General features: G+C 39.0%; 1 protein-coding gene across 2 annotated transcripts in view; it reads right to left on the bottom strand.

Moving 5' to 3' along the window:
• DIP2C (disco interacting protein 2 homolog C) overlaps positions 1–25,686 on the bottom strand; it is a 247,197-nt gene that overhangs the window by 196,238 nt on the left and 25,273 nt on the right. For both annotated transcript variants that reach the window (XM_045289849.1, XM_045289848.1), the window contains exons 4-5: positions 9,656–9,781; positions 6,953–7,162 (exon numbers count right to left, since the gene is read on the bottom strand). In XM_045289849.1, the coding sequence (XP_045145784.1) occupies positions 6,953–7,162; positions 9,656–9,781 (336 nt within the window). The remainder of the gene's footprint in view (positions 1–6,952; positions 7,163–9,655; positions 9,782–25,686) is intronic.

Raw genomic sequence — 25,686 nt, 5'->3', positions numbered from 1 at the left:
TTCCAATTAGTGACCCTTCCTCTTGGTTTCCAACTTCCTTATTGATAATAAGTATCAGTGCATTTTGATTGCATGTTTGATGAATATCAGATAAAGGTGTTAATAGAATTCTTCAATTTCTTCACATTTAGTGGTTTCTAGCTTTAGTGGTTAGTGCATAAATTTAAATCAGAGTTGTATTAACTGATTTTCCTGGTGGGCGTATCAGTATTACCCTATCACAGGCAGCACTGTAATTCATAATGGACTTGAACTATTTTTTTTTAAAGAATGAATGCAATCTTATCCCTCTTGAATTTGTCCTTCCCAGTATAGTAAAGCCTATGATTATCTGATTCAAAATGGCCTATATTAGTTTTAGCTGACTGATATCTAGGACATCAATCTCTATACACTCCATTTCATTTTTGACAATGTACAATATTCTTAGACTTGAACTTCGTGTATTCCATGTTCTGATTAATGGATATTTTCAGCTATTTATTCTCATTTTGAGTCATCCTCCACTAGCAGATGAAAGTTCGGAAAGATTTCTTCCATCCACGTCACTCTGGTCAACTCTCCTTTGAGGAGGCAGCTCTTCTCTTGACACATTTTGAGTAATTTCCAACATAAGGGGCCCACATCCTGGAACTATATTGGAAAATGTTGCACTGCTATTCAAAGGGTTATTGGAAAATGTTCCACTATTTTTTTTTTGTTCCACTGTTTTTCAAAGGGTTTTCAGTGGCTATTCCCTCCGAAATTGACAGCCCACTCCTTCTTCCTCGTTTGTTCTTGGTCTGAAGGTTCTGCTAAAACCTATTCACCATGGGTGACCGTATTGGTATTTGAAATAATGATGGCACCGCTATCAGCAGTACAGGAACATGCTGCTACCACAGGAAACAAAAAGAAAAGTGGTGGGGGTTTTTTTCTCAGTAGGGTGGGTTAAAACTTTGTAAAACAGGGGGTTGACAAAGTATAGCCTGAGGTATGGCCTGTCACTTATCATGTGAATAAAGTTTGATGGGAGCACAACCACACCCCTTGTTTTATATATCGTCTATAGCTGGCTTTGTCCTACAGCAGTAGTTACTACGGAAACCATATAGCCTACAAAACCTAAAATATTTGTTCTTTGGCCCTTTGTAGGGAAAGCTTGCTGACCTCAAAGTTATGAAGCGCTATGCTGTAAGAATGCCCTAATTAGGAGGATGTGAGGACTAGCACACAAACTCAGCCCAAAGAAGAGCCAGTATGGGAGATCCCCTTGCAGAGGGGTCTAGGGGAGGAGATGAGCCAGTCAGGGTGCGATGTAACAATGATGAGAAATACAACTTTCCTCTAGTTCCTGAATGTTTCCTCCCCGCTCCCACTACCATGACTCGAATTCGATCTTGCAAGTCTGGCTAGACCAGAGGAGGTACACTGGTACAGATAGGAACTGAAAATACAGGGAATCCAGGACGGATGAGCCCTATAGGACCAGTGGTGTGAGTGGCAAAACAGGGAGGGTAAAGGGAGAATGGGTAGGAAAGAGGGAACCGATTACATGGAAGTGTGTGTGACCTCCTCCTTGGGCGACAGACAACCGAAAAGTGGGTGAAGGGAGACATCGGACAGGGCAAGATATGACAAAATACCCATTTATAAACTATCAAGGGCTCATGAGGGAGGGGGGAGCGGGGAGGGAGGGGAAAAATGAGGACCTAATGTGGAGAGAAAATGTTTTGAGAAACGATGTACAAATGCGCTTTACACAATTGATGTGTGTATGGATTGGGATAACAGTTGTATGAGCCCCTAATAAAATGTTAAAAAAATAAAAATAAAAATAAAATAAAAAAGAAGGGCCAGTATGAAGCTTACAGGTTTTGCCAGAATAACCACTTTCAATATATAATGATACTTTAAAAAGTGTTTGTAAATGTTTGAAAAACTATCAAAAGAGATCATAAAATAATTCACTAATATTTTGGATGAGCATACATAAATAAATTAGGGTAATTTATTACAACTATAGCTATTTATGCACTCCTTATAAATTCCCTAGCACAAAGCAGAATCTAGGATCAAACTGTTCAATTGCCAAGCTTGAGAATAATTACATAATTTAATGTAAATACAATGGATTAATTCTCTAGAGTGCATATGTCTCACCTTTTTACAGATAATAAGAAACTGATGAAAACATGCTTGTTGATACAAACAAAATCCAACATCACCAATCCAGCATTCGCAATCAAGTAAATCCTACAATACTCTGGAAATGGAAAGTATTTCTATGAATATCAAGCTATGAATACGTACCCCAACACATGCTGATGAAGCCTATCTGTGACAATATCTTCAGATCTATATGTTAACTAAAGATTACAGAGAATTTAACAATATGCTTTTGGCTTGAAAATGAAGAGAACAGCCAATGTAAAAGGTTTTTAAAATTTTCCTAAATATAAATAAAGGAGCCCTGGGCTGCTGACTGCAAGATCAGTAGTTCAAACCCACCAGCTGCTCTGTGGGCTACAGATAAGGCTGGCTGTTCCTGTAAAGATCTACAGCCTCCACTGGTAAGAACAGAACCTGGGTTCTTAAAGGCTTGTCTTGAAACAAGCAGCCATCTAAGTGGGGTGTCAATGAAGTCCACATGGAAGAAGCATGCCAGCCTGTGTGATCCAAGAATTGTAAATAACAAAATCCAAATCTAACAGAGGGAACAGTAACAGAACTTAATTTTTAAGTACCCGGTTTGCAGTGGAAACCCAAATTTTATTTGCAGGGTCCCCACACCTAGTGAGCCTCCAGTAAATCCCTTCTGGTCAGAGTCCAAGGATGTGAACAGCCTTGCTATAGGACAGAGAGCATTGTAAAGCCAATTATGGATGATGTAGTTAGGTTAAAATGTAACACATTATCACATTAAATTACCTTAGCACTCTCTGAGGAAAGCAAACAAACAGACAGATTTACAGCCTTGGAAATTCAAAGGAGCAGTGCTTCTCTGTCCTATAGGATTGCTTTAAGTTGGAATTGACTCATGGCAGTGAAAACTACTTTAAAATTTATTCTGAATGAACAACAATATTAATGGTTTGTTTTATTATTTCTTATACAAAAATATGTTAATATCATTTCTCTTCATTTCCACCATTTCTGTGTAGATGTTTTCTGTTTCTTTTTTAACTATCAATGCTTTTTAGAGAAATACACTCCATGGAGTTCAAAAGTATTCATTAAATCTACTGATTATTTTAAGTTATGCCCTTCAAATTCTGATGCCGATAAAATATTTTAGATGTATTAATCTCTTCTAATTGCTGTATAAATGCTTCATAAACAAAGACTCTTAAAATAGTTTCTCATAATCTCAAAAGACTTTAGTTCTCACAATGGACAGAGGACTTGCAACCAAGTCACTGTTTCATGCTATCCGTGCATCAAGAGTTATCAGAATGGCAGCACATCCTGAAGGACCACTTCAGGAAAGGCCTCTCTAGCATCCATACGATGAACAATGTCTTGGACACTGCACTTTAATTGCTCTTAAGTAAGAAAACAACAAACAATCACGCTAGGATTGAAAGGAAGCAAAACAACAAGAAACAAAAGAAAACCGGAAAGGGATTTTATAGTCTACACAAAATGGGTTTGACTATTTATACACAGGCAAGGCACACATACTTATTTAAGTGTTGACCTGAGGAAAAGACCACAAGATTTTGCTTCAAAATTAAGTACCAAGATTGACACACTTCATGACTGACACTCAAGGCCCCCCAAAATTTAAACCCTCAGGGCAAAATAGGTTTCCTCATTACCTAAACACCAAATTATGAAGGATTTACAAAGACAAATTGAGTATTGTAACCTAAGTTCCTTAGCGCACGCGCACGCGCACACGGGCATTCTTTTCTTAGTAGCAGCTTTTTGAAGATCTCACCAGAGGCTAAGATGCCGTCAGCACTTTTCTTTTTACCTCTTTCTTTTGTTTTGCCACAGGGAAAATTTATGACCATTTTCCTTCTCCTGTAAGTTTTATGATTGTGTTACTTCCTTCTTTCCAAAATGTCCCTCATATTTAAAGAATATTGTAAATTGTTCTAAAAACTTAGATTTGTGTCGAATTAAAAATTACTGAAATATGACAAACTCAAAAGCTATTTAGTGTACACTGAATTTTGCCACACACGAGTGATACCATCTTTTTTCTCCCCTAAATGTTATTTGCTTCGTCCATGTTGAGAATATGCACAGCAAAGCACACACCAAGTCAACAGCACCTACGTGTACAGGTTAGTAAGAGTGATTGTGCTCTTCGAGCTAGCAATCGTTCTCACCCTCCTATTTGAGCTGTTCCTCCTTCGTTGATATACGCTCACTGTTCCCTCAAAGTCCTATCTAAGCCTCCAGGTTGCTGCTGTCAATCTGATCCCAAATAAGTTCTTAAAACAGCATAATACTCAACAGTAATCCCAACTTTTATAGCTTGGATAAATTTTATTCTCCATGTTGTTAAGAAGCCCTGGTGGCAAAGTGGTTAAGTCAGGCTGCAAGATCAGCAGATCAAAACCACCAGAAGCTCATTGGATGAAATATGAAGTTTTTCAGTCCCATAAAGTTTTATAATCTCTGAAACCCACAGGGGCAGTTCTACCCTGTTTTAGAGTGTCCCTCTGAGTCAGAATAAGCTTGATGGCAGTGAGATGCTATAATTCCTCCCAGTGTTCCTAGCGTAAACTCACAAAGAGCAAACCACATGCAGTGACTGATGTGTACATAGATGTATGCTACCCTTGGTAAGATTCTTAGCCCTTTCTTAACAGTGAGCTGAAAGCACAATACAATGGTTTTCATGACCGAGGGTGAGGGGCAGAGCTTGTACACATGCCTTCTGGGTTTAATCTATCAGTTTAATGTTAGAAGCATGCTGCAGAGCCCAGGCCACTATCTAGAGTTCAAATACTCACAAGAAAAACAATGATTATCTTCAAACACTTAATGGCCATACATTTCTGTTTAATTAATGACCTGCTGTAATTTCAAATAGAAGCTATTAGCTATATTAATCAACGTTCATGTTCTTTAAATTTTATTGAATTAAAATTTCATCTCATTATCACTGTACATTTGATTGTCACTTTTAAGAAATGGTAAGTATTCCTCTTCTCCCGTTTACAGTTTAAAATAGCTCTGAGAGACAGAATGTAAGGATTTGACCAATGTGACTTCTGACAGTCCCATCGCTGTGAATGACAGAGAGGACGAGGCCAGATCTCCCGGTTTGCTGCCCTCTTGTTGGCCAGAACCCAAGAACGCACCTTTCTGCTAATAAGAGGCAGATTCTGACTGAATGAAGAGTCCCAGGGGTTCTCAAACTATGGCCCGCGGGCCACATGTGGCCCTGTTGAGGATATTTATCCAGGCTTATCTGGGTGTTTTTGCCCCATTTGTTTTTTACTTCAAAATAAGATATGTGCAGTGTGCATAGGAATTTGTTCATTGTTTTTTTTTAACCTATCGTCCGGCCCTCCAACAGGTTTGAATACAGTGAACTGTTTTAAAAGTTTGAGGACCCCTGAAGACAAATCCATAAATGATCAGTTTACAATGTTTCTGACTCTATTAAGTAGTTGATGATCTATAAATAAACAATCTGGGAGACTTATATTTATAGATATGTAATTCTTTTGCTACACTCAGCTAGTTTCTAAATTTAGATTTTTATCAGATATATGGCTTCCCATAGCAGTTCAGATGTGGCTGGGGGAATCTACAGAAGTACCATATGCAGTACATAGCAGGTCTCCTTTGGGATTTTACCCTACTTTCCCCCATTGTTATTTTAATGAAACAAGCATAGTGAACAATCTTGGCAACATACACAAATAATTTTCCCCGATGTTGGTTTTACGTGAACATTTTATTCCCAAATGTTTGAAAAGCTTAACCGACGGCTGGATACAGATCAAAACAGAACTGGGCATCATACAGCATTATACCTCTATACAGCATAAGAACTCGTGCCCTAGCATTGACAAGGAATAGGAGAATAGAGGTCAAGTGGAGGCAGAAAAATAAGCAATTATTCATGCAAGTTTCATCCACATAGACTTATCAAGCCCTGGCCCTCTTCCTCTACTAAGTCTTACTTCATCTCTTAGTCAAAGTTGCTACTTTCAAACAACTCAGGAAAATGCTTCCTAACTGCAAACTTTTTTCCAATGCAGAGGTGCTGACTGATTATTGAACCACCATAGGATGTAAAGTTTCAAAAAGTTTGTGGGGAAATTCCATTATCTCTTTCATTCCATTTCTCCACAAATTTTTTTGAAAACTGTTGGCTCAAAACACCATGAGTTTTGAAGGTAAAAACAATCTACTTCTCCGTGGTGGAAAGCCTTGTAAACTAGTACTGGTTCTAGCCTTCCTATTTCCTTAAATGATTCCCAAAATAATGGCAATGTGACTTTAAAATTCCAGTCGTATTTATCACCATTATTAAAATTTCAGTGCACATCTTTCAGCATAAGTCAAATTTTAACTGTTTATAGGAGTAGAAAGCCCTATCCTTCTCCGATGGAGCTGTTGGCAGTTTTGAACTGCTGACCTTGTGGATTGATGCCCAATGCGTAACCCACTACACCACCAGGACTCTTAAGCATAAGCCAGAGGAAGAAAATATGATAACAGAAATGGCTAGAACATTTCCAAACGAGCAAGAATGCATTCCCTATAAACAGAAAGGTCCTGAAAATGGTAGGCTGATAAAAAATAATAAAACTAGGATACCAGAAAATAATTAATCCAAAGCAGCCCTGGAGTTGGGGAGTGTGGCATAGAATGCTAGCTCCTACAGGTATGCTAGACAAGTGAAGAACACAAACAGAAAAGAATACCACTATCCACTGGTCGCTGAGATAGCAACAACAGAATAGAAGGCATGTAAGGAAATACTCCTGGGTGCACTTACCTATGTGAGTCTGAGCCATGACATCGGCCAGCCTATGAGCGGCACCACTCCCACCACTTTGCGTGGAGGAAGAGGATGTTGTGGATGTGGTAGAGCCATGGATGGCTTGGCTGATCCAGTGCTCCATGTTGATGCTCCCTTGGCTGGAGGTGGGGGTTCCCTGGGAATCACCCTGCACAGAGCCTTCATCTTCTGAACCAGAGGAGGTATCTGTGTGTACAAAGAGTTGTGCTTTGCTGTCTATTGTCGTAAAAACGCACACCCAAATGTCAATCCCTCCCCAGACAGTAGTCTATTGCAAATACAGATTTATCTCACATAATCAGTGCACTGTTAATGCTTGAAATAGTTTTTAGAATTTTTTACCTTTGAAATAATTCTTCAATATGATGATATTTTCATCTAAAAGTACATTAAATAATTATGTTACAAAAAGCTTATTTTGTTATTACAATCTAGGACACATTTACCAATTTTCTCTACACAACAGTTTGAAAAGAAACCAAATTATATTAGAAATATGCATAATTAATTTGTTATTTAAATTATTTTTATGCCAAATAAAGGCATTTTATTTAAAATACAGTATCTCATATATTTTTCATGATGTAGAGAATATTAATAAATATCTCTATTTTAATAGTAAGCCTCTAAAATCTGGTGTGCTTTATATTAATAGTATAAAACAATTCCCAGTAGCCATGTACTCAGTTTCATGTACTCAGTAGTCACTTGTGGTTACTGACAATACAATAGAGACCATCTATCTTATGTTCATTTTCTATTGACCGCTTTGTTCTGGACCACAGATTACATTTTCCTGTTTCTCTGCCTAAGTGTTGATTGCTTATGGGATACTAGATATTTTGGACAATAAATGAGCAGACTCTGAATTCTGTCATCTTCCTCTGAAGCCTTTTGTCATATGTCAGAAGTTACTTGCAGACTGTGAATAAGAATGACGGTATAAAATTATCCCAGATGAGACCACCACTAACACCCTGAATAAGTTTAAAAATCTTACTATAGCTAGTGCATGAAAATGCTAGTCAAGTATTTAAATGGAAATGTTTCACAAAAGATAACATTTCCAGGGCATTTTTGAAGCAAGACTTGGTTTTCTGACTGTCCATCTGTGGACTATAACTGTGACACGATAATATTTTCCAGTGATGAATTCAATGTAAAATAAGCACATTACCAATAAAAATTACATTGATTCTACACATTCAAACTCATTATTCCCATAATGGTAAGTGATTAAACATTTTCTCTCTCTCTACATATTGGTATTAAATTGGTCTAACTCAAGAATAGAATTATTTAAAACAAAAGTTCAAAAAAATCCGTTTGGTCCAAAAAGTGGTAAGTAGGTTTGTTATTCTTGGAAGGCCATTCTGATAAATAATTCAACATTATAGATTTTGGTAAATCATAACCATAAGGGAAATAAACCAATACAATCCAGCATACTAAATTAGCTGGTTTTTCAGTAGTTCCAAAGTATGCTTTGTGTGTCAGTACAAGGAAAGAAAAGACAATACAAAGGTTGTTTTACGAAGCTCATCCATTTACTTTCAGAGGCAAGTTGAATAGTTGAATTTGTTTAAAGCAATATTAAACTCTTGGCTGCATTTATGGTTTGAAATATGAGTCCCTACATCTTCACTGTATATAAAATTATATTCAACTACTCCTATAACTTTAATTTTTCTGTTGGCAGAGAAAAAAAAGATGGCATTTAACATTGTCCAATGTGTATGCTAGGTAACTTAGTTTTATGCAAAAAATAAAGCTGCAACAATGGCATAGATAATGCTGGAATCAAAAATCACAGAAGCAAGCAACTCTTCAGGTTTCTAATAGATATCTGGATAATTTAACTTTCTGTTTCACTTTGGTTTTGAAGATCTGAAATATAGATGATAATTATTTGGGAACAGTGAAGTAGAGAACTTAGGAAGTCATACAAAATTTAGGATTAAATACAAGCAGTAGTATATAACAGAAATATAAATGGGATACAGCCATTTAGATCAGGGTCTGCTGACCCATGGCCCAAATCCAACCCACTGCCTCTTTTCTAAATACAATTTAATTGTAACGCAGCCACACCCATTCTCTTATATAACAACCATGGTTCCTTTAGTGCTACCATGGCAGAGCTACTTAATTGTGCCAGAGATTATATTATAAGCAAAGCCTAAAATATCTGGGATTTCACAAGACTTTTAAGGACCCCTGATTAACATGAGCCAGCATGGATTCTATAGCAGAGGGAGCTTAATATAACTGCCCAGAATTTTCCATTCAATTTGATTTATTAAACAAAGGCATTGAGGATAAATGTAACAGTAGCATGAATAGAAGAGAATGAGTACCATGAAGTACTGTCCGGAAAATGGGTACTTGAGCGGTCAGTGTCATGAAGATACACACTCTTCTTTATTGCTATATGAAGAAGCTAAATTCCTAAAACTTTATAAGACTTTACAAGTATTTATTTTATTATGTCTATGAACTGAATGAAAAGTTTAAAACATGAATTTATATAAGAACTTGCATTCATTTCCCTTCCAAGATTAATCCGGAGAATACTGTCTGTCTCCGGGCTTCTGGCTTGACTGCGAGGGCAGTGCTCCGTTAAATCTGGAGGGCACACCTCTCGCTTTAAGAGGCGGAGGCAGTGTCTGAATCACTCACCGGGAGGTGTATAGGCGTCCATCGAGGTCTGCACAACCAGGGACCTGCGTTTGGAAGGCATAGGCACTGCCATCTTTCTTTCTTTGTGTTTAGCAAGAGCTGCCTGAACAGCTTCAGTATGAACATCTAAAACAACGAAAAACAGCTCAATGACTTCACTGCTCAGGCACGGTCAGCATGCTTTTTCTCCTTTCTCCCCAGCCCTCTGATAAAGTTTACTTTCTTACCGAAGCTGTAACAAATGGATGGGTGAAGAAGTACCACTAAGACGACATTAAGATTCATTCAAAGATTTTAGATTAATATCATAGAATCTACATTAGAAAATCAAATGCTGGATGTGAATTCCTGTGTGCTTTCCTCAGGGGGCGTGGATCTTGATATTCACATATTTTTCAAGTCTCAACTCATTTCCATTTACTTGTAAAAGAAATATCTATCTATCCATCCATCCATCCATCCATCCATCCATCCATCCATCCATCCATCCATCCATCCATCTTGTAAACATCAATAATCACAAGTAACATCACTCAGTAGTACTCATTTGTAGGCCATGCATTAGGTTAAGCATTTTACGTACTGTAACCCATCATATTACTCCGCTAACCCCATACGCAGTGAGTGAATGTTTAACTCTGTGAGGTAGTACCTGAGGGCCCAGGCTGGGGGAGATAAAGTCACTGTGTCTCAGGCAGCTTACTTTCCGCAAAGGGACTTAAATGGTCAGCGAACTGAAAAAGGATATAACAGATATTGACTTAGAGGCTACTTTGATTTTGGAGGTCAGGGGACAGCTCTCTTGAATTTGAAATCTGAGTAAGAATCTACGAGCCTTTGGCTGCCCAGATGAGAATTTCCAAGTCATAGAAACCCACCAGCATAAAGGTCTTCCATGTGAATGAGAACAGCCTTTGCTGAAAAGAACACAACGGTCTGCGTGACTTAGAGTCTGCTGGTCAAAGGCGGAGGGAGGCAACAGGACGGAAGCTTTGTGGGCCTGGGTAAATAGCTCGGATCCTACCTAAGTACAAGGAGAAACTATTGGGGTATTTCAAACAAGAGAAAGGCATGATCTGATCTGTGGGTTTTTGGGGATTTTTTATGGAACCATTCTAGCTTCTGTGAAGGAAGCCACAGGAAAACAAGAGTAGAAGCTAGGAATCCAGTTAGAAGGCCGAGATCCTGAGCAGAGATGACTATTCTCACAATTGTCTCAATCTAAAACACAAGTTACCCTCATAACATATTCCTATCTTACCAAAGACGAAACAGAGTTTACGAAATTCAAAGTTATAAAGCTGGTAAATGGCGTCATTAAGATTTGAACCTCAGAACCACTAACTCTCCGGCTCTCATCCTTCACCACTGCAGGATACTTCCAATAGTATCACTGTTGGGTCTGTGGTTATTTGGTCCCTTGGTGAGAGCTTCTTTAAAATGAAGAGCCCTAGTGATGCTGTGGGTACAGCGGTCAGGTAAGTTGTCGGACCCCAGCAGGTGCTCCTTAGGAGAAAGATGTGGCAGTCCGCTCTGTGCTGATGTGTCGCCTTGGAAACCCTGTGGGGTAGTGCTACTCTGTTGGGCTTGGGTTTTGGTTTTGGTCTTTAAAAGTCCAGTTGCCATGGACTCTACTGAGTGTCAAGGTAAGCCCACATGTGTTGTATCAGAGCAGAACTGTCTCCAGAGGGTCTTCAATGGCAAACTTTTCAGAAGTAGATGTCAGGCCCTTCTCCCGAGGCACCTTGAAATAACACTTGAACCCCTAACCTTCCTGCTGGCAGCCAAGAGACTTAAGCAGTTGTACTACACAGGGACCCCGATTAAAGGAGTGTTGTCCTTGAAACCAGTTTGAATCAAAAACAAGGTAAACATGTAGAAAGAGAATAACTTCAGTATAGTAGATTAACCTCTCAGTTTAAGTATGGTTAAAAAAAAATTTCCATTTGCTTCAACCCTGAAGAAAATGTCTGAGTCAGAATTTACCACCATGTGTTAAGCCTTCCAAACCGAATTATTTCTGGACTGTAAGACTGCTGAAACCTTAAACTAGTAACTAGATAATGAGGTCTTTTTGAAAACAGGTTTTAAAATGGGATAAAAGGGATGAATAAATCAAAGTCATTATGCGACTCTCCTCTTCAACTTTGTTTCTTCCTTTTTTTTTTCCTCAACAAATCTGAGTTGCTCACTCAACTCCCTAACTGTGAAAAAAATACCCAACAGAGACATTGGTCAACACTATGAAAAAGTCTAACCCTAAGAAACTGGATCTCTCCCTGTTTGAGGGAAGCTTCGTGGGCATTTTTATTAAAAAGAAAGAAAGAAACTGGATTTTTATACTGGCTCCGAGTATAATAGAGGAAAGACTAGTGAGATGAGACCTCATATTAGGGCAAAGAGTCACGTCAGGAGAGCTGTCTTCTAGGAAAGCTAGTGACAGAGGATGCCACAGAGAGGGTCCCCGGGTACCCGCGAGTGCCCAGAATGCAGTAAAAGGAGACAGGCATTGAGCAGATAATAAAATTGCAAACGAGGTATTACATGAGAATAGAGAAAAAGTTTACAATTCTGTTGTACGGAGAATTCAGCTTAAAGTCCAAACCAATTATGCAAGAGTCCATAAAAATAAAAAACTTTTAAGAAAGAAAATACGGCAATATTTTATAGGCTGTCATAAAACAAATCTTCCCTTGAAGCCTGAGCATCATTTTCACTATACCAGTTTATGAAGGTAATTCAGCAGCTGTTAGACATTTGAAACGCATTAAAGCATTTGATTATGTGTTCCACAAACCCTTAATTATAAATGTCCTGGATACAGTTTTTACCAAGTCACGTGAATTAGAAACTAGAGAAGAAGCTGTGAAAGGGAAATAATGAAAAAGAGAATTTTCCCCATTTTCTGAGCAGGGTGACAGAAGAGTCAACATATAAGCCAAGTGCCACCATTTCTTTTTAATGAGCTTTCACAGAGTATAAGACATTAACAAAATTTGCTGATCACGCAAGGCAGATAATGCCTTGAATTCCAATGAAGGTCTGAAATACAAATGCATTTTCAAGATAAAACTACATACCAGGAAAAAAATCTGGCATTATAATTATACACTTATTCTTATGGGAAAAAGAAATGCTAACTTTTCCGATACTAAGTATCAATAATGTTAAGTACCAAAAAGTGACAAAAGATATTCCAAGCTGTATATGGAAAGGATGAAAAGGGGCCGGCTGATGTGAATTACATCTGAGAGGCTTTTCGTTTTGAATTCCACGGTGGCATTAAGAAGTTAGAAAAGCAGATAGAGAAAAAGCAGTAGAACGAACCCGCTGTTGTTTGGTGCCGTCAGGCGAGTTCCAATTCACAGCAAACCTACTTCAAAGAGAAGTGCCCCATCCTCACAACTGTTGCTGTTTCAGCCCACTATGGTGGCCACGGCAGCTATCTCCTGGAAGAGTTTTCTTCTTTGCATCACCCTCTATCAAGCACGGCATCCTTCTCAAGGGACTAGTCCCTCCTGATAAAAACGTCCACATGCAATCTCTCCATACTTCGTTCTAAGCAACTTTCTGGTTGTACTTCTACGGCAGATTTATTTGGTTTCGGGCTAGCTCATCATATAGCCTATATTCTTTACCAACTGTATATCAAATTTTCTTCAATCCTCCTCATTCATTCTCCAGCTTTCATAAGTGTATGTATTGATTAAAAATACTATGGTTTAGATCATATAAGGAAGAATATGTCAAGGGTTCCAGTTCATATCTGCACATGTGTATTAAAAAGAACTGTTTAAACCCAGATGGCTGCAGACAAGTTTCCTTAGCAGTGCACTTGTATTAGTATTCTGAGGGTGGCTTTAAAAAAGCAGTCCAGTCAAAACAGTAATTTTGGAGAGGATCTGCTGATCAGTTACATTCAAGGCACAGAGGGCAGCTCAGAAGATCGATGACTCCTTTTTGGGATTCCACTGCAAGACTCTGGATAGTGTTTTTCCCCAGTGATGCTGGACCATCACAAGAGCTGATTGGGAAGGAGTTTTCAGAAAAATGAACACAGCACTGGTGAGGGGAAAGCTCAGGATAGATGCATGGAGGAATTGCTTTCTATCAACTGAAAACACCCCCCTGCTCATTCTTTGAAGGCAGCATGGGCTGGTCGTATGAGAAATTCATTGGAAAACCTTAGTCCATCTAACCGACAGTGATTGTAATTCTCATAACTTAATGACACTCTTCCCCCCGTATTCCTTGTGTTTCCTATTCCAATTTGTCATCATTTCCTAGGCCTTCTGAGTTTTAGTCTGGGCATAAGCTGTTCTTTAGATCTTATAAGGTCGGTTATTCTAATGAGTGTATACCTCTCCAGTGTTACTGCTTACTTTAAAGGGCTGTCTACTGCTAAGCTGAAAGTTGTGCTATGGGACCAAAATTCAGTTCCAAGTTCAAAAAATAACTAAGGACCCCACAGTCCTAGGGGTTCTATTAATCTCTATCAGAACAGTAATCCTAGCCTTTTATAATTTTAAATTCTGGTACACATTTTTCTCCTGGTTCTATCTAGAATCTACAAATTGCTCCCTTTCAGGGTGGTTTGTGTCGTAGTAGTTAGGCATTATCCGGTTCTTCTGATTTCAGGGTTGAGGAGATTGAGGTTCACATGGTCCTTTAGTACTTTAGACTATGAGGGTCCTTTAAAAGGTTTGTAGACCCTTATGAATGTTTTCGGATCAGGTCTGATGCAATGTCAAGCCCTGCCCCCTGAATCCAAAGTCTATTTTCAGAATTCCGCAGGGATTTTGTTGCTTTGCTCCCCTTGCTGCTCTGTTATGCTCCCTTCGTGTTACACGCTGGTGTGGGGTGTGGTGTGGGGGGAGGTCAGACCAGGCACAATTCCTGAACTTTGTCTCCGGTGCTGCCCCGCATAGTGCTGTGGGTCAGTTAGAGAACATCGTGTCTCATGGTGAAGCCGACTCTAAGGTCCTCTCTGTGCTTTAACTGCTCCGAGCTGGAATGTCATCCTTGAAGGTTGGTGGGCCTGGTTGCTGTTCATTCTCTCCATGCCCCACCCCCACCCCCCACCATATCTTCAGTGCTATCTTCTATAGTGCATTATTCTGGGGAGCGGGGGTCTATGTAGCTGGGATAGGGGCTGTCCCTGCACACCTCTCTGTTAGTTCACTGCTTCATGCCGTTGTGTTGCCCTCAAGGCTTGGCGCACCAGATTGAGGTCTGGTCCCTCTATCTTTCCTGTGGAGGCATAAATAGTATCTCCCTGTGGTGAATGCATGTCCTGTTCACCCAATGCCTTCATTTTCCCCCACTTTTTTTCTTTTCTTTTTTCATGTCTATCTATATAAGATAGGTAGGATAAACAATCTTGAGGAGAAGACAATAGGACTGATGGTTCTGGGGGGACATGGGTGAGGGGAGGTGGGGGAAAAGGAGTGGGACCCAACAAACCTAGGGACAAGGGAATAATGAAGATCTAAAATCAATGGCAAGGAGGGCATAGAATGCCTGGTGAGGTTCGATCAAGTGCAATGTAGCCGAGAGGAAGTACAGAGATCTGAATGAACGTCCAACATGATAGTGGGACAGGAGGAAAGTAAAAGGGAATAGAGGAACGCACTAAGAGGCAAAAGACATTTATAGAGGTATAAACATAGGCATGTACATATGCAAATATATTTAATATATAATGATTATGGATATAGGTCTATGTACATATATTTATAGATTAAGTATTAAAGTTGCAGATGAACATTGGGTTTCTACTCAAATCTTCTCTCAACACAAGAACACTTTTTTCTAATAACCTGGTGAGCATTCTGTGATGCTCACCTTCTCAACATGATCGCTGAAGACAAAATGGGTGCATACGCTAATGTGGTGAAGAAAGCTGATGGCGCCTGGCTATTACAAGATATAGTGCCTAGAGTCTTAAAGGCCTGATGTTAAAGAAGCGTCCATCTAGCACGGAAGCAATAAAGCCCACATGGAAGGAGCACACCAACCTGTGTGAAACAGGTGGTAGCATCTGACCATTAGGTGAGATGGTAAGTGTTTGGCATGCCCGACTAGTGGGGAAACACTGTTTACCTCACAATGCATAAGCAGAGAATAAAAATTTTTAAAGAGGGGGTGGAGGTGGGAATGAATAAAAATAATGAAAGTGAAATAGTAAGAGGGAAAAATAAAAAATCAAGACATTAAAAAGGGTAAAGAAAAAAGAGGGGAATTGTGGCAACAGACATGACGCTTCTAAGAGTGCAATATGTTAGCGCGTGTGTTGTGGGCTCAACAGCGCAGTGGTGTAGATGGCTCAAATAATCCACATAAGGGCATTCTCACAGAGGCAGCAGGAGCCTGGCTTGCAGTTCAGGTGTTCTCATAGTCCACCTATGGATTTAGCAGTTACCGGATACATGATTTAAAAGAGGAGGTACCCCCAAAACCAGAATTGCGCTGGGTGGAGCAGAGTTTTTGTAGTACTGAAGATATGGTGGGGGTGGGGGTGGGGCGTGGAGAGAATGAACAGCAACCTGGCCCACCAACCTTCAACCCAGGGACGTTGCCTGGGAAAATTCTCTCTGGTCACAGTGAATTTTTTTCATGAAAGCAGTTTTGCTTGAACCTTAATATTTGTGATGGCCAATTTTAGAGAACAGTGTACGGCTGTGAAATTTTGTTTCCTGCTCTGGAAAAATGCTGCAGAATCTGTTGTGATGTGGAACACAGCTTACATGGACAGCACTTAGGGAAAAACTAAATGTATGAGTTGCTTTCTCATTCAAAAAAGGTGAAATGTCCATTGATGACAAAATTCTTTCTAGACATCCATCAACTTCCTGAACGGATGAAAATGTCGACTTGGTGCATTTGGATTTTATTCCTCCAGGTCAGACTGTTAATCAAGTTTTCAATTTAGAGGTTTTGAAAAGATTGCAGAACAATGTGTAACAAAATAGGCCTGATTTGTGGAAACGGGGGGTAAGGAGAGTGGTTGTGCCACCACAACAATGCACCCGCTCACACATCCATCTCAGAGTGCCAGTTTTTGGCAAATAAAACAGCCTGCCTTTCTTGCCCCACGCACCTTACTCACCTGACCTTGTTCCACGTGACATCTTTTTGTTTCCATGAATGAAGAGGGACATGAAAGGGCAGCAATTTGAGGATGTAGAAGAGGTGAAGAAAAAAATGAGGGGGATGCTGTCAGCCACCCAAACAGATGAGTTTGAAAAATGTTTCCAACAATGGAATCACAGATTTGACAAATGTATTAAATGTAATGGTGAGTACTTTGAAGGTGATAAGGTTGCTTTGTAAAATAAAATTAAATACATAGCTTTTAAAAAAATTCCAGTTTTGGGGGGGTACTAAAACACACACACACACACACACACACACACACACACCCCTGTCACGGGAGCAGGGTGTTACATGCTCTATTGCCTATGATACTGCACTGTCAATCACACAAGTGCCCAGTGTACAGACTGTGATCCACAGGCAAGAGGCTTAGTCTTTTAGGGGCACGGTGACAACAGACAATGAAGACTATATCTATCTGAGGACTAATGAAGACTATCTATATCTGAGGAATCAGCCACTGAAAGCCTTAAGAAAGAACATAAGTGCAAATGTGTCAGCTACGGAGCTGGATGATAAGCCCCACTGTTTGGAACGCACTAAAAATATGACTCGGGAAGAGCTTTTTCATCAATGTACATTCAGTGACAATGATGTGGATGAAGTAAAGCTTTGGGGGCCTTCTGTTGCTGACAGATTGCGACGCAAAATAAGAAAGGTGCAAGCATTCATTAATATTCAGATTGTGGAATATACAAAGTATGAATCTAAGAAAATTGGCAGCCATCAAATATGAAACAGAATGCATAAATGATATCCTAGACATTAGTGAGCCAAAAAAGACTGATACTGGCAATTTAATATTAGATAACCATGCTGTTTACTATGCTAGGAAGGACAAATTCAAGAGGAAATAGCATCACATTCATCATCAAAAGGAACATTTCAAGTTCTATCTTGAAGTATAATATCTGTGAAAGGATAATACCTACATGCATGAGAAAATTCATTAATATTTTTGTTCAAATTAACACAGCAACCACTAAAGTCAGCAATGGAGAAACTAAAGAATTCTACCAACTTCTTCGGTCTGAAATTGATCAAATATGCAATCAAGATGCATTGAAAATTACTGGCCTTCAGAATATGAAAGTTGGAAACAAAGAGGGGTGATAGTTGGGAAATAAGGCCTTGTTGACAGAAACGAAGACAAGAGATCACATCATTTCACAAAACCAATGATTCTTCATTGCAAACATCTTTATCCCCAAACAATCAATAACGATACACATGAACCTTACAGATGGAATACAAATGAATCAAACTGAGTGCCTCTCAGAGAAGAAGAGATGACGGGGAAGCGGAATATGAGAAGCCAAAATGAGGGCCAGGGGCCACCTACACAACACATCACCAACTGCTCCTGTGTCAGTTCTAATTGAAGAAAACTAAAACAAGTTCAGAGGAGCAAGATCTGTGACCCAGACCCATCTGAAATTTTAGACTATTTAAAGAACCAATTTGACGCCCTGAACACCAACGACTGACAAGCTGTGAGATGAGATTGAGATCGTACATGAAGAAAGTAAGAGGTCATTAAAAAAGAGAGAGAAGACCAAAGTGGATGTCAGTAGGGACTCGGAAACTTACTCTTGAATGGGGAGTAGCTAAGGCAAATGGAAGAAAAGGTGAAATAAAAGAACTGAACAGAAAATTTCAAAGGGTATTTGAAAAGAAACTATTAATAATGAGATATCCAAAGACCTGGAGTTAGAAAGCCAAAGCGGAAGTTGAAAGAACTGAAGAAAAAAGTTCAAGCTTCAAGTTACAATATTCAAGAGTTCTATGGGCAAAATATTGAATGACTCAGGAAGTATCAGAAGACAATGGAAAGAACTGGTCAACATCCAGCCATTTCCACAGGTAGCATAAGATCCAGTGAAGGAAGAAGCCCAGGTTGCACTGCAGGCCTTAGCAAAAAACAAGGCTCCAGGAATTGATGGAATACCAATGGAAATGTTTAAAAAGCAGATAAAGCACTGGAAGTACTTAATCACCTAGGCCAACAAATTTGGAAAACGCCTAGTTGGCCAACTGACAGGAAGAAATTCTTATCTGTGCCCACTCAAAATAAAGATGAGCCAACAGAGTACAGAAATTATCGAACAATTTCATCAAGGTAACATGCAACTAAAATTTTTCTGAAGATAATTTTAAAATGATTACAACAGGACATTAACAGGGAGCTGTCAGAAATTCAAGCCCGACTCAAAAAAGCACCTGGCAAAAGGGATATGATTCAGGTGGATTTGGACTGAAAGCAAAGAATACAAAAAAGATACATACTTGGGTTTTATTGACCATGCAAAGACATTTGACTGTGGGGCATAACAAACTATGGATAACATTGAGAATAATGGGAATTCAAATACACTTCAATGTACTCATGTGGAACCTATACATAGGCTAAAAGGTAGTCATACGTCATACGAACAGTTTAAAATGAAATTCCTAATACATATGTGGGGAATGTCTGGCCTCCAGGCCATAAAAGGTCTATGAAACCATCAATACTCACTCGCATACTTTGAACATGTTATTAGGAGAGACCAGGCCCTGGAAAAGGACCGGATGCTTATAAAATAGGTGACCAGTCAAAAAGAGGAAGAGCTTCGAGGAGAGAGATTAACACAGCACCTGCAACAATGGTTCCAACCTAACTACTGTGAGGATGGCACAGGATTAGACAGTGCTTTGTTCTGTTGTACCCCGTGAGTCAGAACTTATTTGACGGCACCCAGCAGAAACGTGTGGACAATGCCCTATGTCTTCTTTTCTTTCACTGTCATGTTATTGATACAAATCCTCCTCCTAGCATGAATTGGAAAATATGCCTTTATTTTCTTTTTCTGAAACTGCTTGTGTAGAATCAGACAGGTTTATTTCATACATGGTGGCTAAAATCTAAAGGCCAAGTAATCTGATCCTTATGCATTATTTGTGGGAAATGTTTAGCTACAGTTTCCATTTCCTTAGTGGCCATAAGATTATTCAACGTTTCCATTAGTTCTTAATTTTTGAAATATAAACTTCTCTACTGAAGTTTTCAAATTTACTGGTATATGCTGATTCACCGTATTCTGATTATCTTCCCCGCTCCCTGAGCTTATCTATGGTAATGTTCCAGTTTTTAATCCTTCTTATTTATGTTTATTTTGTCTCATTTTTTCATCAATCTCACTGCAAGTTTTCCAATCTTATCAGTATTTTTAAAGAACCATCTTTTATCTGTGTGGATCCCTAAGGTTTTATCTTAGTTTTCCAGTCCATTTTTTTTTACTATTTTCTCCCTAATCTATCTTGGTACTTAGCCTATTTTTCTTGTCTAACTCCTTAAATTAATATATATGTCACCAGTTTTTTATTTATCCTAAAGTATATACTTTATCAGTACTATTTTTTCCACATCCTATAAATTTTGATTGCTCGACATTTCTTCATCTGAAAAATGCACAATAGTCTCTTTACATGTTCCTGATTTTAAAGAAGCCGACTCCCACCATCTATAATATGTATCTCTACTACACTGGTAATAAGAATAGAAATCTGACCATGTTACTTTCTTGTTAAGCTGAGTAGATACATTTCAAGACAGTTTTCTCTCATTTTTGACATACACAATGCTCTGTATTAACACTTTCTCTTCCTTTTCATTGTTTGAAACCATGAACCGAGAGCAATGTTATGCCATAGAACGTCTGGCTATGATGGCAATGGTATGTACCTGCAGTGTCCAGTGTGGGCACCGCTCATCTTAAAATACGGCTTAGTGAAACACATGGATGGAATTTTAAGTTTTCTTTAATTTTAATGAATTCAAATGGAAAACTCCCTAGGCAGCAATCTCAGTGGCTCTGTGGGTTAGGCACGAGACTGACAACAGCCGAGCTGGTGGTTCAAAGGTGAAGCTGTCTGCTTCTGTCAAGATGCACGGCCTCAGAAACCATATGAGAGTCACCATGAATTGGACTCAACTAGAAAGGCAGTGGATTTGGTGTGTAAAGTGGCCATTATTTAGCATGTTAAATTGTGCTGCTCCACTTAGATAAATCCTGTCACCTTCATGGAAGAGATTTAGTCTGACCTCGGTGTTCTACGTCTCTCCTTCTCTCCACCCCATGACATCCAACGCTAATGTTATTCTCTAATTTATGAATAAATAAATCAACAACAAAAATGAGAGCTGCTAAAACAGGTCACAAATCATTACAGCCAAGGTGACCAGGGAAATATAACCTTCTTGATATAGAAAATAATATATTAACCTCAAGGAAGAATCTACAATAAGGCTAACTTGGTAGCAAGTTCAATATCTTTTACATTTTTGTCTCACCTACACTGCACTGAAGACTGCTCGGTACATAAAATTATCTGTACATTTGCTGAATGAATAAATAAATATATGAATAAATGCTAGGATGCAAGTATTTATTCCAAGAAAATGAGCATTGTTACTCACACTTTACGGTCAATCATCAACATAAAATTAGCTTTAAGGGTATGGGTTCAGTTTCAGAGGTTCTTATTTATTACGGCATGTCAATTTAAAACAAACTACAACAACATCAAAAACTCTCATAGTAATGATTCTTAAACTCTGTGACAGAAAGAATACTTCAAATTCTTAAATTTTGCTGAAAATCAAATAGTGCTTTTGCTTACTGGTTTGTAGCTTCTGATATTTGCTGTATAAAAGATTAAACTAAGTATATCTGTAAAATACAAGAACAGAGGGATAGCATCACATATCATGTAACTGCTGGGGAAAAAATCTATATATTCCTGAAAGAATGTGATTTTTAAAAAGGCAAATAATGAGTTAGCATCACTCTGAAAATAGCACTGATCTTGTAGATGCCCAACAGACTCGGATTATAGTTTAAGATCCCTGTCCTGAAGGACCACATGGCTCTGCTTCTATTCTGCCTTCACGTGAGTACCAGGTTGAGAGAGCTACTGCTGTCCATGCGTGCATGCATACATACCTATGTAACATGAGGATGCTTTTTAAAGCTGTTTGAGGTTTACTAAAAGAGACAACAGCAATTATAAAGCACTGGGAAATAATATGGTGTGTTTTAGTTTTAATACTTTTCTTTTTCATAGTTGGTATTGGTCAGCATGGAAAAAATACAAGTCTTAAGCTTTTCTTCACACTCATTTTTTGGTTGGGAGAATGGAGGTATAAACATAGGTAGACATTTTAAAAGCATATATACACAATGAAATAAAGATAATAAAGTGCATAAAGTACAGTTTGACATATTCTAGTTGTGCAATAAATGCTGGTTCGTTCATTCATTCATTCACTTTAATCATCCTTTTTTAAGCTACAAAGGAAAGCAATTCAAATGGAAGGGAGATGAATATCATCATACAGAATTCTAGTAAGAGTTCATTACAATGTGATACATGGGTGTAGAAGTGAAATGAAAAAATATATAGTCTAGAGAGATTAGATTTGGAGCTGTATGGTTGACTAGACTGACTGTTAATTAGGTCAATTATCCAAGAGATAATAGAATTACTTCTTGACTGATAAAATTTGATCACTGAAGCAACCAAAGTAACTCTCCTGCAACTTAAGTGGTTGCAATTTCTCAGAAAGTCTCCTGAGGAACCATACAACATTTACTTTTGAATGCCTTAAATCTTCCATGTGAGTTCAGGAGAAAATGAATCAGACAATTCTGAAATGTACACACTGGCAATAAAGACTACAGGAAACTTCTCAGATGCATACCTTTATCACGAAACTACCTAAACGATAAAAGTGTGTTAGTAGTGAATCTTAACAGCGAAGTTGGCAGAGAGGAAGTTGCGAACTGAGTGAATCAAAGGAAGCCTAGTCCTCATCCACAGGCTTCTCTCTGAGGTCCTAGGGTTCATGTGGGCATGGCCTGGATAGAGGGGTGGGTCTACAGGGCTGCAGACAGTAAGAACCCCAACTGAGATTTCATAAGCATATGAAAAGATTCTGTGACAATGTTTGTTCTAAATGTAAATTAACAAGTCCTTATCTATATAAAATGTAAGAGTACCAAGTTAAAAAATATTCAAATAGTGCAAATAATGGCATTTACCATACCTGAAAACTGAACATGTTTACATAATTTTCCATAATATTGTCTATATATTAGGTGCATAAGTGAGGCAAATTCCGTCACTTTTCACCTATAAACAGTTTAGCTCTCTAAAGCACTAGTATGTACAGACTTGAGGACAGCAATCTATGCAAGTCTACAAATTAAACATCCAAGGAGTCCCCTTGAAATTTCTGTGACATATTCTTTCACTAGCTCGGTCTTCAAGTCACCTCTCGCTAGCACTGACTAGCATTCTACACAGAGAACAAATTCCAAAGATGGCATCATCCTGATTCCACCAATGAAAGCCTAACTCCAGTTGCAATCCACTTTTAATATTTTCACCAACGCTACTGATGTAATTTTCAAACCTTAATCTGCTTCTATCATGTCTTTACTTAAAATTTTCAGGTTGTACCCCATTGCATCAAACCTATTTTTGTTATTGCCCCTTCTCAACTGAGCAGGTGCAAGAGACTAGTGCTGCGTCATCGGTGAAGAACACCAGATACCAGTGACCGCCTAGGACTTAGGCAGCTAACCTTCTTATTTCATGTCGATTGTGAATGAGATGAAGGTTTAGAGAACAGATCATCAGTCTTAAATTCAATAACTCACACATTTTGTTTTAAGTCACCCAGGACAAACCCCTCAATCGACCAGCCCTTTGACCACTTTTTCCTGGTTTCCCACGTCTATTCCTTCTTGCCTAAACCTCTGAACTTGGTCTTGGGGTAAATGCTGCCATTTTCCACCATATGTGGTTTATCATTCTACCACAGCAGTGAGTGAAGTTTCCCCCAGTCTCTGGCCGACCAATAAGCCTATTTCTCTTTTATGATTTTGAGTTTTGCTCCACAGTCTTCTCTCACTCTAACCAAGGCCATGTCATGGGATTTCTTCTCAGAGCACTTGGTAAGAATGGCGGCCTGGCACTGGATTCTCTCTTCTGGTCTCCAGATTGTGAAGACTGATGTTTGCACAGTCTGTTTGTCCACTGATCTAGTTGTTTCCATGTGTCTTTCGGTTTCATCACTCATCTTCCTTCAGGGCAGTTGCCCTGGCTTCTCATGTACTTCTAAGACCCAGTCACTACTCAAGGCAGTAGAACGTTCGCCACTGTCTCTGTGAACTATGTGTGTTTTATTGATAGACCTTGGTGTTCCTTGATCCCCCAGGCCTAGTGACTCACAACCCCCTCAAGGAGTTTGCTATATCTAAGAGTTCTTCATAACTTGGCTGCCTGTAAGCTCACTCATAGTCATGGATATATTTGTTGCAAAGGTACATACATGTATACAAATATCCTCTCCCAAATCTACCTTTATTTATGGGTATTACTCCCACTCCCACCCCTGTTCAGCCTGCATGTCTAGCTAAACATCTACTAGTAAGTCACCGCAATTGTAAGAATGTATAGCTAACAGGATTTGCCTCTGTTGCCTTTAACTCTTGCAACCCTCTCCATGTCTTGTCTGGCCATTTTTTTTAAACCAGCCTTCCTCATGTTGTGCATGGTCTTCCCCTTCACACAAGTTAACCACTGTCTATCTCTCTGGCCTGCGACATCCCCTCCTCCATCCTTTCCTCTCACCCCAGTAGTCAAAGTGTGTTTCTTTTAGTGTGAAACCACTTTTTGACTTTTAATAATAGTCGTCTCATGTAATAGTTGTCTTTTTGTGATTGACTAATTTCACTCAGCATAATGTTCTCTAGGTTCATCTTATTTTTGTATGTTGTGTACCATTAGTCCATTGTGTGTATGTACCAAGGTTTGTTTACTCGTTTTTTCTACTGATGGACATTTTAGGCTCTTTCCATCTTTTGAATAATGTGACTAGTACTACAATAGCATGGGTGTACATATCAATTTGTACTGTGGCTGTTATTTCTTCAGAATAGGTACCAAGTAGAAGGATGGTTGGGTTATATGGTACATCTACACCCAACTTTCTGAAGGAGCATCACACTGCTTTGCCCCGTGGTTGTACTATTTTACGGTCTCAGGTAGCCATCTTGATCTGAGCCCCAACACCTTTTAAAAAAATCATTTTATTAGGAGATTCTCACAAATCTTATGACAATCCACCATTCAATTATATTAAGCACACTTGTACATATGTTGGTATCAACAATTCCAAAACATTTTCTTTCTACTTGAGCCCTTGGTATCAGCTGCTATTTTCCCCCCTCCCTCTACCCCCTTCGTGAATCCTCGATCAATTATATATTGTTGTTGTTATTTTGTGTCTTACACGGTCTGTGGTCTCCCTTCACTCACATTTCTGCTTTTCGCCCCCCCTGTGGGGTGGGTTATATATCCAACCTTGTGATGGGTTCCTCCTTTCTCCCCCTTCCCTGCCCTCATCATCCCTCTATCCTCCTAATATTGCTATTCCCACTACTGTTCCTGAGGGTTTTATCTGTCCTGAATTCCATGTGTCCAGAGCTCTTATCTGTACCAATGGGTGTACGCCAGTATAGCAGGATTTGTAAGGTAGAACTGGGTCATGGTAGTGGGGGGAGGAAGCATTCAGGAACTAGAGGAATGATGTGTGTTTTGTCAGTGCTATACGGCACCCTGGTTGAATTGTCCTTTCCTTGTAACACTTCTGAAGGGGGATGTCCAATTGTCTACAGATGGACTTTGGGTCTCCACTCCAACACCCCTCATTCTCATTGATATAACTGTTTGTTTTGGATCTTTTGATACCAGATACCTGAACCTGTTGAGACCTCATGATCACACAGGCTGGTGTGCTTCTTCCATGTGGGCTTATTTGCTTCCCT

Source organism: Echinops telfairi, unplaced genomic scaffold (assembly GCF_000313985.2).
Source record: "Echinops telfairi isolate 266 unplaced genomic scaffold, ASM31398v2 ScPeMD7_31;HRSCAF=116, whole genome shotgun sequence".
Classification (NCBI taxonomy): Eukaryota; Metazoa; Chordata; class Mammalia; order Afrosoricida; family Tenrecidae; genus Echinops; species Echinops telfairi.
Note: the sequence above shows the minus strand (reverse complement) of the source record. Positions and strands in the feature narration are given on the sequence as shown.